The 16,486-nt window shown below is 36.7% G+C and overlaps 1 protein-coding gene across 1 annotated transcript in view; it reads right to left on the reverse strand.

The window, feature by feature from the left end:
* Positions 1–16,361, reverse strand: part of ZNF236 (zinc finger protein 236) — a gene marked incomplete at its 5' end in the record, with an annotated part of 31,677 nt that extends 15,316 nt beyond the window's left edge. Inside the window, 11 exons of the mRNA XM_009864511.1 lie at positions 51–196; positions 2,069–2,434; positions 6,459–6,562; positions 7,016–7,295; positions 7,794–8,006; positions 8,116–8,267; positions 8,363–8,469; positions 9,634–9,785; positions 14,674–14,775; positions 15,601–15,851; positions 16,101–16,361. Of these exons, the coding sequence (XP_009862813.1) occupies positions 51–196; positions 2,069–2,434; positions 6,459–6,562; positions 7,016–7,295; positions 7,794–8,006; positions 8,116–8,267; positions 8,363–8,469; positions 9,634–9,785; positions 14,674–14,775; positions 15,601–15,851; positions 16,101–16,361 (2,134 nt within the window). The remainder of the gene's footprint in view (positions 1–50; positions 197–2,068; positions 2,435–6,458; positions 6,563–7,015; positions 7,296–7,793; positions 8,007–8,115; positions 8,268–8,362; positions 8,470–9,633; positions 9,786–14,673; positions 14,776–15,600; positions 15,852–16,100) is intronic.
* Positions 16,362–16,486: the final 125 nt, after the last annotated feature.

The following is a 16,486-nucleotide window of genomic DNA, read 5'->3' on the forward strand; positions in this document are numbered from 1 at the left end:
CTCAAAGTGACTCTAACAAAATTAAAAGCAAGAAACTACGAGCAACCTACCTGTAATGTTATGTTGTTAATACTGGTGGCATCTATTCCAGAAATTTGAACATTTTGTCCAACCAGATTAGCAGCAAGTTGTAACTGTATTCCTTCAAGAGTGGCCAAGCTACCATCTGTCAAGGACACAGTTAAGTCACCTCCAGCTACCAAAGAAAACAGTTATATTATAAATGTTTTTATTTATCATTACTAATTACCACTTTTAGGTTGTTTATTTTTATAAAATAAAGCAATACAAAAGCTATACACACACATTCATTTACATCAAGAAAAATAATTTGAAACAGATGATTGCTTATTTTAGAGCTTCATAAATTTTCAGTAATTTAAGAATTATTATTTAAGCACTAGCTAGTATCTTACAAGACAACAACCACCTGATAGTAGCTTTGGAAATGTGAAGAAATTTGGTATAAATTTCCTTGGAGCATGTGCTATGCCTAAACACAAGCAGCACTCACGTGATACGTACATTCAGACTCTGGACATACACGTGAAAGTTACTGCCACATTTTGTGCAGCACAAACATTGTTCCTAATTTCCAAAGTTAAATAGAGTCTACACAAGATCTTGAGAGGACATACAAAAAAGTCACTTTGTGTTTGACATATCTTCTTCTTCAATCACCTTCAGTATGATCAACCAGTTCCTTTGGCTGATGCTTTAAAAATCTCTATCTTTCCCCCTCCAAAACACTTTAGTATAGTAAGTCTGCTTTACAATGCACAGAAGAGATTCCTGCTACGGGCAAAACACACGTCACTAATCTCCATTTTCACTAATCTCCATTTAAGTATGTTCCTGCCTCTTTCTAGGACATATGAACACATTAAGAACTCCTCCTTACTGTGTTCACTTAAAAATCCAAGCAAACATGAGGCAGTTCTTAATCACAAATTTATAACTAACTGTGCCTGTCAAATAACATTTACCAGTATCTTCCAAACAACCAACAGTTTATTGGCTTTGGACAATAGTTTAGGTTAAATCAGGTAAGTTAAAATGGCTACAGTTAAATATGAGATTGCCTTAGTACTGTGATTTTGTAGTTAAAATCATAGACATGTACTGAAAAAGTGCCCAAAAAAGCACAAAAAAGATCAAACTGTCACTTTTAGAAGTGACAGACATCCATGACCCACAATTAAAGCAGTAAATTTAACAGTACCAGGGAACACTTCTGGACACCTAAACACTCAACTGCTTAAAACTGTCCCTGTCCCAACTCTGCCTGAGGCCAGCTAGCATTTACACAAACAATTCCTGAAAGCAATTTAGAACTTAGCAGAGATCATTCTCAAAAGGTCATTTTCTTGCAACATGAAGCCTGTTGGGTACTCTGTGCCAGTTGGTCTCCGAGAGAAAGAATGGTCTCTGGCACATCTAATGTCCTAATGCAACTGTTGTCAACTGCCAACCGGTAAGACTTCATATCCTGGGCATTTATTGATTTAACGTACGTGCCTACGCTAGTAGCCTTCTATATTACCGAAGTGTTTTCTTGTTTTGTTTTCTGGCTCATGTTTTTGGGGGTATGGGGGTTTTTACTTTCTATTTTCGAATATTAACTACACATGAACAGCAGAGCATGTGCACTTAAAACACACTCTTCATTATTCATGTAAATAACTAGTACTGATAAACTCTCTTTGCTCTAATGCTTGAATATAAAATAAATCCTACAGAACGCAAAACTTACTGAGCAAATGCATTGTTTCTCTCAGTTTTAAGTAAAGGCAACAGAGCATTACCAAAAAGAATACAAGTATTCCTTTCCACAATGTAACACCACAGCAGAACTGAACAGATCTTTTTAGATGAACTACATACACTTTTCCCTTCATTCTTAAGTAAATAAATTTCTATTTATGTTACCACCGCGCACTGAATCATGATTTCGGTACAATCCTTACCTGTTTGGAAGCAGTGTTTGGCATAATTTCCTGAACTCTAAGAGAAAGCAAAGTTCAGCACTTGATCTCAATACCACCACCAAAAAGTCATCCATTTTTACCTGACACTGAAGCAGGCAGGATTGCCTGGCCCACAAGACCTTGCTGAAGTAAATTTTGATCAAACTGACTCGTCAGAACGGAGTTATTCATGATGAAAACATTAGGGTCTGTTGAGGATGAATTAAGAAGACTGACTGGCTGTAGTCCCTCAGCTGAAGTACGGGTCACAGGCTTCCTGACTTTCTTTGTCTCTGGTTTATAATGACACTGTATGTGTGTTTTTCGGCGTCCTGAAGTACGAAACCGTAAATCACAGTGTGGACATTTAAAAGGCTTTGCTCCTGTATGCAGACGCATGTGGACTTTTAGACTCCCTTTTGTAGAAAAAGAATTACTGCATACGTGACAACTGAAGAGCTTCTGGCCTGGAAAAGTTTCAAAAACGAAGACAAGTGATCAAACCTTTAAAAATCAATATGACTGTACCAAAATTTTTTAAAAACACAGATTCTAAACTAGTTTAAACAGAATAAATTCAAAATCGCTAGCCATTTTCTTTCAAATTTTAGCTGCTTTTCAAACAAATTAAGGATCTCAATGAAGGGTATCTTAATTTTTTCCTATTTCTAAAACTCAATATGCTGTTAAAACTTTCATGTAGAATCTTATTTGGTCACCTTCATGCCTTTGTCCTCCTTCTCACCTCGCCTTCCTGACTAATCAACTTGTTTCAACCACAGAGCTCATAAAACCGAAGAGTTAGAAGTTTCATCTCGACCTCCTCAGCATTTGGCTTCTCCCTACTTAACCATTCATTTCCTTTCTAATTCCAGAAGCTTTATTTTTCTGTTTCAGCCTTTTCCTCAGTACTCACTAGTATTAATGGATTACAAGTAGGAAATGAATAAAATTTAAAAGTGAGATAGTGTTCTAAAACAAAATACCAATGACCTCAAAATAATCTAGAAGTACAGAAATCTGGTCTATACACATCCAGATCTCTTTCTCTGTTCTCTTTTCAGATCAATGCTTGGTCTCAAATGAAATTTTTAATGTACTGCAAATAACAGCAGTTAACTACAGCATTCATTTCATTAACCATATGAGCAACTGTACAACTCAAATAAAGTCTAATGTAAGTATCTGGCAGAAAGCACGCCACTGCAGCTGAAAACTCAACTGTAACTCCTGAAATTCCCAGGCCTTCCAGTGCAATATGCTTCCTAGCATAATACTGTGCTGGAAGAAACAGGGGGAAGAAATCGATGTGTTTTGTCTAGCTGCTTTAACAAAGAATGAAATCAAGACTTCTCTACAGCTGTGATCAAAAAAAATGTATCTTAACAAAGAGAAGAAGCAGTACTAGGTGTGACACTAAGTTATCCTTTTTACCTGGCAAACCATTAGATAAACCCTGAAACAAAGTTGACTCATCTTCCAGTTCAGAATGCACTACTGTATTCTGGTGATGTCACTTCAACTTGGTACAGAAGCCACAAAACCAAATGTGCCTACGATTCCTGCTATCGAGCTCTAGTTTCCATTTACACAGAAAAATCTCTCATACGATCCCTGAATTACAATTGAACCTACTTCAGATTAGATTACAAAGCCCCAACATTGTTGACACTTTGTCCAACAAAACTAAGTAAACTTCTGACAACATACTGTTTCAAATAACGGAAGAGTGAGCCCAAGAGTAACAAGAACCAGTAAGGTAAACAAGGATCTTGGCTGGGGTAAAGGTGTCTACCACATTCAGAGTGCCACAAAGAAAACCATCTAGCAGTCTTTTCCACTAAATAAAAAAAATTAATAAAAATACACAAACCTACAGGGGAGCAGAAAAAAAAACTAAAAAGCAAAGGCAGAGAGAGAAAGGAAATTAACAAAACAAAACAAGTAAGCAGCAAGGAACAAAATAGAACACTAAAATATTCAATCAGATTACGACCTGACTCCTGAGCTTTTTGTATAAATATAGGAAGATGAAAAGAAAAAAGAAAGATGGATGAACTAGAACGTAAAACCACCTGTGGACAGGAAGTTAGAGGCCACAGGGGAAACTAGCAGGAAAGATGATCACAAATTGGGATGAAAAGTCATACACGAATGGCAAATATCAAACTATCATTGCTTCCACATACAGTAAAATCAAGTGTGTTTGCACTATGATTATGTCATACCACTGGCTATCCAAGTAAAATGTGAACAAGACCTGTTACATACACAGGAAATCAGAACAGGAACGAAGGCAGAAACACAATAATGTGTGACTTGAGTTATCCCACTATACGCTGTGTCAGGATGCAGGAACTACATGTTCAGCCAAAGAACCCGACACCTCACAGAAAAACTTCCAGGCAGCCTGCTGGTCTGAAAGGCGGTGACACAACAGAAGTAAAACTCCAAACTAATTCTTTGCATCCCTCTTGATTACAGATAAAATCAGGTAGGTTCCTATCTGGGTATCCTTCTTTTACAGATCAGGAACAAAGTAGATTTTCAAACCAAGTTGTTGTTAAGGGAACCGTTCATTTAAAGTAAGTATGTCTCAACATAAAACCAGTGAACTATTAGCCACAGGTGTTTAAACACCTTCGGTTGTGTTCAATGTTACATGGATTAAACCAGAGCTCTGAAAAACAATCCAGGCTTGAATGCAGAAACTCCACATCAGTTAAACTTCATGTTCTTCTAACACAAGCTTTCCAAAAGAAAATTGAAAAAACCCCACAAGAACAAACAAGTTATAATAGGAAAAAGTTGATCTGGCTTTTGTAGTGAAAACCTCATCTCATCAACCTAGGAGAGCTCTTTGAAGGACACCAGATTTTCACTGACAAGACTGTTACCTAGATCTTAGGAGTTTTACACTGGTTTTATACGAAAGGACCTTAAAAAACTGCTGTCACAGAAGGAAAGAACAGAATTCTTCCATGAATTGAAGAAAAGTACTTATAAGACCAAACCCAAAAGACAGGATTATACAGTCAATTTTCACAAGGCTGGAAGTCAGCAAAGGACTTCTTTAAGTGGAGAAAAGCATGAACAACACATTGGAAAAACCTGTTAAGGACATTAAAACACTCATTTACAAAGCTCTGTTTTAAAGCACTAAGAAGTCCTTAAAGTCATAAAAACCTTGAAGACAGAAAAATTGGGAACAATTTCTCATTATTTCCCAAATAAAAGAACTTGAGGGCTTAGGAATAAAATCACACAGTGAAAACCAAATTTGCATCAAAGAACTCATTACTATTGGATGTACTGAATGCTATTCGTTCTTACCCAGTTTTACTGGGTTCTGAAAAGAATTGGATAAAACTAATATAAAATACGTCATTAAAGGTAGTAAGCGAAAAGATACAATCTCTAATTTAGCGTCCCACAACTTGCAAACTGCTTGAACCTGGAGGAACATCATCAAATCTCTGCTTTGCTCTTTCCATTATCCTTAGCATCTGCGACTACCTGAGACAAGAGAGAGATCTGGTCTAACACATAGGAATAGTATTTCTTGCTACACTACAGTCAAAAGTACAAATACACTGCATTGGAAAGGAAGCTTCCATGAGCAAAATAACTGTATGTTACAGCATTAAAAGCTTTCTATCTTCTTTTTTGCATTAAAAACACAACAACTTATGATGCATCTCCGCAAAACTTCAGCTGTTTTTAGACATGAGTTAGTTTAGGACTCGGTTTATTACAGAAGTTCAATGATAAAAAGAAAACAAGTATGAAAGATTTAAAGAAGGTTGTTGGTGGGTTTTTTTATATATGCAGAATTGGGAGTGAAAAATACTACTACTAAAATCACACCTCTCAGGAATAGAAAGAAACAACTGTAAAAGCCTAAATATTAGAGGAATTAGGCTTATACGTGTCGCCTGATCTAGTCGAGAGGTGGCGTCCCTTGCCCATGACAGGGAAGTTGGATTAAAATGATCTCTGACATCCCTTCCAGCCAAGGCCATTCTATGATTCTATGATTCAACTTGCATGATTCAAGTAACTGCTCAATTTTTTTGTACTTTTACGCTTGAATCTCCTTAGCAGCACAAACACTAGCATTTATAATTTTTTTTTCCTTCAACTTCATTTTATAAAATCCTCCAACCCCACCCTCTCGCTCAGGAAGATCATTTTGCATTGAAATGCTACAGCAGATGTGAAATTAAAGTATTATATATACATACGTAGTACTTCCACGAGCTAAGACTATGACTGTCTCCTAAGCCTACCAATAAAAAGGCTGCTATAATACGGTTTATTTAAGTTCTCATGATTCATTTGATGATGTCATAAGTACCAAATCTCACCTAGCGCTGCCATTTCCCAGACGATAATGAATGAAACACTGCATTCCTTGCAGAATCTTTAGGAAAAACAGCCCATCAAGGAAGTAACCAGTTACTAAACAAAGATATTCAAAATCTTACTGACCTGTGTGTGTTTTAACATGACAATCCAGAGTGGATTTTACAGTGAAACTCTTTCCACATTCTTCACACTTATACGGCTTCTCTCCAGTATGGATACGAACATGCCTAATAATCCCAGAATACGTGCATGTGTGAATTTCTACTTTTCTGTAGAAATCTTACTAATTTTAGAATTAATCAAATACTTTTTAATCAAATACTTATATTAGTATGACATCAAGCAGAACTAGTAAAGAAGATGATTTAAGTACTTGTCTTTTCTCAAGCTGATTTTTACATGTTTCTACATGTAATTCCTATAGCAAGAAAAATGTAATTTATTCTAAATCTTCCTAATAATCTTTTTAATACTGCAGGAAAACAAATATGAAAAGGTTGGTTTTGTCACATAGAGTACATAACATTTTGATACATTTTTAAACTGTTCTGAAAAATATATATGTATGCAAATATAATTCAAACTTGAGCTTAGGCGTAAAACAAGTTCTACAAAACTGCTAGAGCTACCAGTGAACAATTTAGAAAATTGAAAATACGCAAAACTTTTCCATTCCTTACCTGACTAAATCACTGGGTTTTTTAAAGCTTTTAGGGCAATAACTACAACAGTTGGCATATTTGGGCTCTGCCTCCAGTTCTGCTTGCTTATCTTTGATCTCACTAATTCTGTCTTTCTCTGCAGCAGACTGGACAAGAACTTTCTCTGAGACAGTGGCACTTTCTCGAGGCCTAATCTTTGCCAGTTCTGCTGTTTCTTCTTCTGTAAAAGTTATGACACCAGGACGTGATTTTCTGGAAGTTCTTTCAGAGTTTTCATCATCATCTTCACCACATGTAACTATTTAAAAAAAAAAAGAAATCAAAACCAACAAACCACACATCTCTCTAGTTCAGTCTGTCAGCTGAAATTAAAACAATAGAAGGTTTTATTATTAAACATGTGGCCACTACATTATGTGCTTGGATTGCAATCTTTCAGAGGTCTAACTACTCATGTCTGCACTTCTTTTAAATAAAGCTGGATTTATAATTCTTATTTTTACAATAAGTAAATACAGGTATAAGTAATTTAGGACAAAAAAATGTTCCTCTTGAATGACACACTAGAATAACTACGTAACATACAATACCTTGAATACAGTGAACAGAGTCCTGAAAAAAAGATTTCTTTAAACAGTTTAGATAACAAAGCAATTTCAGTGGCTCTGGACATTAGACATTATCCACATTGGAAGGCTATTTTATAACATAACTGTTTTAGCATTCACGTTCTCCACTGAAACATTTGTACTTGTCATGTAGTAAGGACTGTAATAGTAAAAATTAAATAATTTACCTCCCCCTCCTGCTTCTGTAGCTGCTGCTACAGCTGAGGAGACTGCCTGATGTTTTTTCATATGTTTTTTGCAGTGAACAGTTGTTCGAAAGCTTTCATCACAGAATGGGCACTTGTAAGGCTTCATGCTCATGTGAGTTGCCATGTGCCTGGTAAGGCTGCCATTAGTTGTGAAGGAGGTATTGCAAATGCTACAGCTGAATGCTTTAACTCCTTAAAGTAACAGAAACAAAGAAGTAGCTTGCCATTGGTTCACTTACACAGAACATTCACAAAACCCAAATGTGAGTTAAGCTAAGATAGAGCTGCTCTACCCCGTTACCTGTATGAGTCTTCTCATGTGACTTAAGAACGCCTGAGGAAACAAAGCCGCGGCCACAGAGTTGGCATTTATAAGGTTTCTCACCAGTGTGCGATCGTACATGTTGTTTCAAATGGCTGGATTTCTTAAAACCCTTGTTGCAATATTCGCATCTAGTAGAAGAAAATTTTTCTTCATTAGTCACATACAATCACCAGCCCTAAGAGATTCAGCAAATTCTGCAACAGAACCTGAAAGTGCAACAAACCTGTAAGAACGCCTACTTTGATCTTCATTATCCTCAAGAAAATGAGGCCGCTGGGTATGCAATTCAAGCTCTTCTTGTGATGGTTGATCTTGTATCAAGCGAGTCGTCTAAAAATCAAAGCCTCAAGTGAATTTCAATAACACAATACTGAAATCAAGTCACACAAGTAGGCAGGAAAAAAATTATAGTGCTTACATGCAATGCAAGTAGTCAAACGTGCCTTTCATAATTTTTTGTCAAGAAATTAAGAGCATGATATGATACCTTGGCTCTTTCATAGGGAAAAGGAAAGCTGCAAAATGTGCAACTACTGAATTGGGATAAACAGATAACGGGGTGCACTTACGCCTCCCTGTGAATCTAGGCAAAAACATGTCTCCAGTCTTGTAGATTTTTCATAGAATCATAGAATGTTTCTGGCATTTGAGGGGTTAAATTTAACACTAAAGCAGCCATTTTAAATAGTATGAGGCCCACACACTGAGTAGCAAAATGCACAGTGGTCCTGACAGACTTTACTATCGTTGGAACAGGTTTGTTCTCAAAAACCTCCACAGAATAATCCTCAAAAATGACAGCAGGTTTTAAGATCTGAAGAGAACAAAACTCCAAAGGCTATAAGGCTGAAATTACTCCAGCTCTTCCAGATCCTAAAACCCACCCTGGTTCTTCAACTGATATTTGCCATTTGCAAACACACATGAAGGGATAATAATTCATGCAGGTCACCATGGTAAACACATTACTACAGATGGTCTTCCTGTCAGGTACTGCTACCACCATAAAAAAAAAAATATTTAAAACGTATTTTTAGCAATTAAGCTCTTTTACAAATTTAACCAGATGAGAATCATGAATGAACATCATACAATGCAATATGCAAGCTCCATAAATGACCACTACACATCTGTAATGTTATTTTTATTGCTTGATCATAGCTATATCCATAGAAATTATAGAATATAGTGCAGTAATGTAAAACTACTTTATAACATTAGATCTTTTCCTTAGTTTTAGACTTACAATCCAACTTTACAGCATTATATGCTTTTTTAAACCTAGAGCATCGAAACACACACTTCTTTCAGAAACATGTAGACAGGTCACTTATCTTTCCCCCCGCCCTTTTATTCTCCAGCTGTTAAACATAAGCAATCTAAAAGAGAAATCATGGAACTTTTGACTTCTCAGTTTACCTAATCACCAGCGAAATAGTTCCAAGAAGCCCATCACTGAACACAGAACAACAACTGCCTTCTAGCAGTACTTACTGCATTGATAGTGTCTGTATTCGGAACCTGAAGAAGGGCTGGTGGATGGTAACTCGTTGAAAGAGCCTGAGATTCAAGCGTGCTTGAATCCTGCAGCTGCTGTACAGCTGGAAATTGAGTCTGTTGATTGTAGCTGTCATTCACTGTAAAACCTGCCAGAAATTAAACAGTCACTAACTTGGAAAATACACCAAACTGGACTTTGAGTAACACCACGTTTTTTCTGAAGACCACCTTCAAAAGAGATCAAGTAGCATTACCATATGGTAATACTTGTTTTATACTCTTCACTGTCGAGTGTCAAAATATACAAATGTTTCTGGCATCTACGTAATATGCATAACAGGGTTACTTACCATTAGCTGGAATTCTATTGGAAAATCTCCTCCACAGAAAAACACTGTTTGAAGTTTCTTCAGGGTGCCACAATTACCTTAGAGCCATTGAAATTTTGAATTTCTTGTATGTAAGCATGCATGTGTCAAACAGGTTGACCCATCTCCCTTTATCCACGTTGGTACCACGCTCCCTTAACTACACTGGAAGCCGATCACAAGGATGCAAAGCTCAGTGGGGAGGATGGCGGGTGAGTGGAGGAGATGACCCAATAGGAGAACTCCAGTTTCTGATAAAAGTAACCCCATTTTCTCCTACTTTGGATCTCCTCCACATACTCCCACTCTTTAGATAACAGTAAAGTAGAGCCTCTCAAAGGCAAACTGCAAAGTAAAAAAATAAACATATTTTTATTCACAATTCCAGTATAAAGATCTGAAATTTTTATTTGGTTTTGTTCTTCTGAAATACCAGATCTTAATCATCTCCTTTTCTAAATGGATGAATGAAACAACAGCAGCAATGACTCGGAGCCAGGGAAGCATAGCTCAGAGAGCAAGACTTTTTAATGCTATTAGAGATGCTCTTTTATCAATCACTCTAAGTCTTAATACTTCTAATATTAAAAAAATAATCAGTATTACGTGGAAAAAAAAATGAAGCCACGAGTATCAGTTATAAAGGTATAGGCAGTAATTTTACTATTTCTGTGCAGTTTGCCTTTAGTGGACAAAAAAGGTGAAGATTATGAAAACAGGGTAGAAACAAACCCACATCAGATGATCACAGCACCAAAGGCCAAAAAGTAATGCTTAAAGAATGTTTCGAATTACAATGTATCAAAACCTGGGGTGTGTTAAGTTTAAGCAGAAATTTTCCCAAATGACACTTTTCACAGCAGAAGAATAATGTTATCAATGTAGGAAATAAAACTACTACTTCTGTGCTCTTGCTTACACCACAGAAACAGAAAAAAAGCTAACAAATGTGAGTAAGTCTTGAAAGCATTATTGGTCAGATTGTAGTTATGACAAAACCTAATGCTGCAACTTGTGTATTACTTCCTCTCGCAGAACTACCAGGACTACATGGAAAAAAAAGATTCAACCAGCTGAACATTTGCAGCTCAATTACTCTTCCTGAAACGACAAAATAAAAAAGTAGCCCAACAAAAAGCAATGCATGGTGGGAGCTGGTACTTTACATTTTGAAATGTATTTTAAAAGCACCTTCAGGGAAAAAATGGTATTCCCACTATAATTGATGAGAACACAAAAAGGCTCAAGACACTGAAGCAAAAGTGATGCCACTTCCATGCCCTCCACAAAAACCCAGGACATAACTATTAAAGGTACAAAGAAACAGCTACCTAAAAACCCCAGAAACCTTGTTAACTAATTTTTACTAGTTGAGAAGGAAACAAGAAGTTACTATACCATGATCTCTTTCACTTCACAGTGTTTTAAAAAAAGCAAAACCTGACATCCTGAAAAATCTCCAAGGATCATGCAACAAAAGGCTCAGGAAGAAAAGTTCTGTATTCAGAGGTACTTTGGGAGAAACTGAAGAAAGAAATTACTACTTCTGAAAGTAGTTCTGGAATCAACAAAACCCAATGCTGTAACTACAACAGAGACGATGTGCCCCCACTTTGCTCACTACCTAGTATGAAGACCAATTTCCACTCAAAAAATTTAAAAAGATCAGACAACGTGGAGCATGCTAAAGGCATCTGCTACCACTACACTATTTCCATAGAAGGGCATTAAAATAAAAAGTTAAACACCAAAAAAACAGACGCTCAGTCTGAGAGAAACAAATTTCAGAACCTTTATTTTCTGCTCTTGTTTTCGTCATTACATAGCTTCCCAGAAGCTTTCACTTAGACCTCAGAGATCAGAGAGCATCTTAATCTCTATATAATGAAAAGAGTCTCTTACTAGAAAGTCCTCAAAACTTGGAGTTGGATTTTGTGTTATTTCAGAACAATTAATCATTTGCATTCCTTGGGGGTTTTTTGGCTTTAGGACACCACCCAATCTACTCTCTCCTACAAAAAAAAAATAAATTGATGTGTCTTGTCCATGAGAATGAGAAAATAACAGTATGATAGTTTATAGCAAATACAGTAGTTTAGATAAAACTTGAAGTCTTCACTGACAGATTGTTTCAATTCTACGATTACAAACATATCTACACGCACGCGTGCATCTCAGTGAGGGTTAGTGACCAGCAGTTCAGCATTCAGAAGGTTTGGTTCCTAGGCAACCTTTGGAACCAGCTGAACAGTACTGACTGGAACCAATGTACAAACAGTTATTGAAATAATCACAATTCCAAGTCCTGAGATTTCAGATCAGCTTCTAAGGGAAGCAGAAGAGAGGTCTGGTGGGAAGGGTATATTTGCACAGGCTACAGAACAACAGTGTTGGGAGTTCTCGTAGTTTTTTAAGACCACTCTTCTATCACCACTAATTCAATTATTAACACTCAACCATGCTTACAGGGAGACTTTAAAGGAAGAAAAGGTGATGTAATCTACATGAAAACACATTTGGTGATGGACAATACTCAAAAATCAAAGACATTTCCTGATAAAAGATCCATTTGGTTGCTCTGACCTCATTAAAAAGTCTTCAAATAAAGACATCTGAATATGTGAACTACAAAGAGCACTCAAGTCCTTTTCCTCAGTCTTCAAATATAGCTCAAATGAATAATAGATTATGATATTGCATCACCCTCATAAGATCTGCACTTCTTTACAAGTCTGAACACATCAAGAAGAAAATCTACCTGAACAAAGGAGACATTCTGCAGAAGTATTGCAAACAAACCTGAAATAATAAACAAAGTTCAACAGGTCTGTGCAGACCTAGAGGTCAGTCTCATCTGTCTGAAACGTAAAGATTTTCTTTTTTCCTTAAGAAAAGGAAAAAGAAAAATCAGAAAACCTACCAAAGATTTTTTAAAACTCCTACTTTGTTTTATTAATAAATGATAAGCCAAAATATTTTAACAAGAATGCAGCCTATAAATACCAAGGATAAAAAAAAAGACATAGTGTTTTAAGCTCGAATATCGTGCCTAGCTGATAGGACAAAGAAATTAGGAGCATGAAGCACAGATGCAGACATAGGGAGAGGGTCGACCAATTTAACGCATGCATCCGCGCAAATGCTTACCTACCTGAAATTCAAAAATTTTGAAGGGCTCCAGGATCTTCAAGGAAACTTCAAAGAGTTGGGAATCTGTGGATGAGATTCCAAGTAGAATAGGAGACAGCTTATACAAATAAGACTTAAGAAACACCACACCACAAATGATCTGATTCTCTGTACCAATTTTATAATGTACCGATGATCAGCCTAGATTTCTGATGATGAAAGAATTGTTTTGTGAGGTCTAGTAGATACTCCCTCCTCCCCAAGAAATCACTCAGTATTCAGTGTTTATTTAATGAAGAAGATACATATATATAGAAACTGAAGTCTAAATAAGATAACAGAACAAGGCATATGTATTGGATTTTCAAATTCAAAGGAGTCATAGAAATCCAAACAAAACCCATCACCACTCTTGAAAGTAAGAGTGAAAGCTTGCACTTTTTTGCTGTAGTCGCTTTTAATGCATTTGGAAAACCATAAAAGGTAACCAATGAAAATAAAACCCAGGGTTTTAACAGGCCCTGGTTCAGTCTTGTTTAATAAAGGTGGAGACTTCACTTTTTTCTGTCAGTTACATATAAAGCAGCACAACCTAGAGAATTAAAATCAGCAACAAATCATCCTACTTTTTCACAGCATCATGCACAGTCAATTACGCTTTTACAAAAGGCACTATACAACTAAACAGAGAATGAAATTAAGAACTGAGAAGTTTAAGCAGATGAAATACCAATTACTGGTTACCAGTTAAAAAACTATGAACTTATTTGCTGGAATCAGACACAAGGAAGAAGAGAAGATCTGGTCCGCCAGTGAGATATGCTTGCCAGCCGAAACAAACGAAAATCCCTTGAACTCCCTTGAAATCCTCTTCCCTGTCCTCATCCCAAAACAATACTAGAAGCTTCATATCAAGCAACAACTTAAAAAAATCAGCAGTGAAAAGCAAAGGAACCCAGACACTTCTTCATCCTCTGCAGGCTACAGGAACCTTACACAGTCAGTATTTTGTATGGGGGAAAAAGTAAGTTTCCAAACGTTAATCATCTCTTAATTTGTTACATACGTAGCACTGTAAAACACAAATGGAAACTACTGTGCCTAGGTGAAAGCATGCTTTTTATGACATTGCATTTTGCACTGTCTTTTCCACAATGAGTCCCCACACCTACTCGGTGAAGTCTTATACTGTATTTCTGATCATCTTAGGTTACGAGCATGTGTATTTAGTGGGGAAAGTTGTGCAAACTGCCTACTGCCACAGCAATTTCAAGAAGACTATGAAATGCCTGCTGATAAACCCCATACTGTAATGACGAAACATAAACTCATAAAAGAAGAATCTATTTCTGTTTAGGTATTCAAAACATACTACCAAATACAGCATCTGAAGAGCAACTTAGGAAAAAATTTTTGCAAGTTCTCTGCCTTGCAGTTACTTTGGCTGTGGATGCTCATTTCTGAAATGCTTTAAGACAGCTATATTGCAAAGTCAAATTTACAAAAATAACTTTTAAAACCTTTATTTATTACTAACCTTGTGATAAGCCCTGTTGATCAAATGGCTGCTGTGTTATTGTTTGTTGCTCAAACTGAGTGATGTTTTCTTGCAAAGCATGCTGGGATGTGACAAATCTATCTGAAATGGGGAAAGGAAGAGGATGGGAAAAAGAAAGAAAAAAGGGAAAAATATCAAGAAAAGAAGATACAATTAACTGCATAATTCAGATGTTCCCAAAACTCTGTATTTTATAGTAATCTGAATTTCTACTGCAGTAAAAACAAAGAATTATTGTCTCAATATGTATTTAAATCCTCACTTATTGTAGGCTTTATTTATATTCCTCTCTAGTACTTGTATTTTTCTACCAGTTTACTTACATTTTCTTGAAACCCAAACACTTAGTTTGTGAAGAAAGTGTTATTTGAGAATTTGTGTCCTAAGTTTCACCTAAGATAGAACCAATTCTGTTCAGCAATTTTACTTTTCAGCTCAGTCTCTTCTAAGACACTGCATTTTCTGAAGTTAATAGCATGTTTTTGCAAACAGGGCTACTAGAAGTGATAAAGCCTGTTGTTTACAGTTACTGCCAGGGATTGGTGTGCAGAAAGGCTCTTGCTTATGCTTATTCCTATAGTGCCCAAGGTTACTGGTAGATCTTGCGTTAAGACACTACAGGTGCTGGGAAGCAAAGGGTGGCAAGGAACTAAAAGGTCGCACCGCTGGCAAGGAACGGACAGGACAGCTAACTCAAACCTGACCAACAACAGTATTCCGTTCCGTGTATGTCATATTCAGTATACAGCTAAGGGATCACATGGGTTAAGCCCTCTTCTTCGATGGCCGATGTCCAAGAAGGACTCTCTACATTATTCTGCTTTTGAGCCAATCCCTGAGTTCCCAAATCCAGCTCCTGTGTCCAGTTCCCCTCTGCTTACTATAAATCGTATTTCAAGTACTCACCCTCATCTTGCTCTAAAGGCTGATCAGCCAATTGTTGTTCTAGTGCTGCCTCTTCTGTGCCCACTACTGGCTGCTGGTCTAATTCTAAAATAGCCTGCTGATCCGCTGCAACAGCTTCTGACTGCTGTAGCTCATCACTTTCAATCTCCACTTGCATCTGTGTGGAAACATGAATGCTTTGCTGATCTACTGCAGAATCATCTATTGAAGCAGACTGCTGATGCTGTTGAAGTTGCTGTGCAAGCTCGTATCTGCAGAGAAAGATAAGAAGGTCTTTTTTGGCTTCAATTAGACAGTTATCCTAGCTATTTCTGTGAACGAGTTTTTATTTTTATTATACACCTTAATTTGCTATACAATTCAGAGATACCTAAGTGCTTGCTGCTTATAAACATCCTTATTATTAGCATTTGCTACAGACCAAAGCTGCCTTTCCAAGCACCTTTAAGGAAGAGCTACTGAAATACACTGAAGGATTCATATAAAAATTGTACACATACCTGTGAGTCTTCATGTGCTTTTTACAGTTCAGCGATGTTTTGAATGTTTTTTGACAATATGGACACATATACGGTCGAAGGTCATTATGGATCCCCATATGTCGCCTGAGGCTACCACCAGTAGTGAAGGCCCCATTGCATATAAGACACTTAAAAGCTTTCAGTCCAGTGTGTGTTCTAATATGTGCTTTCAGAACTCCAGCTGACACAAAACCTCTTCCACACTGAGAGCACTTAAATGGCTTTTCACCAGTATGTGACCTTTTTAAGAGAAAGCAAAAGTGAAAGTAGATTTAACAGTCTGATTTACAAAGAGCAAGATAAATCAAGCTAAGGCTTCAATTAAGAAAATCCAAAAATCAAAGCTTTAATAAATTATAAACAAA

This window comes from Apaloderma vittatum, unplaced genomic scaffold (genome assembly GCF_000703405.1).
Source record: "Apaloderma vittatum isolate BGI_N311 unplaced genomic scaffold, ASM70340v1 scaffold220, whole genome shotgun sequence".
Lineage (NCBI taxonomy): Eukaryota > Metazoa > Chordata > Aves > Trogoniformes > Trogonidae > Apaloderma > Apaloderma vittatum.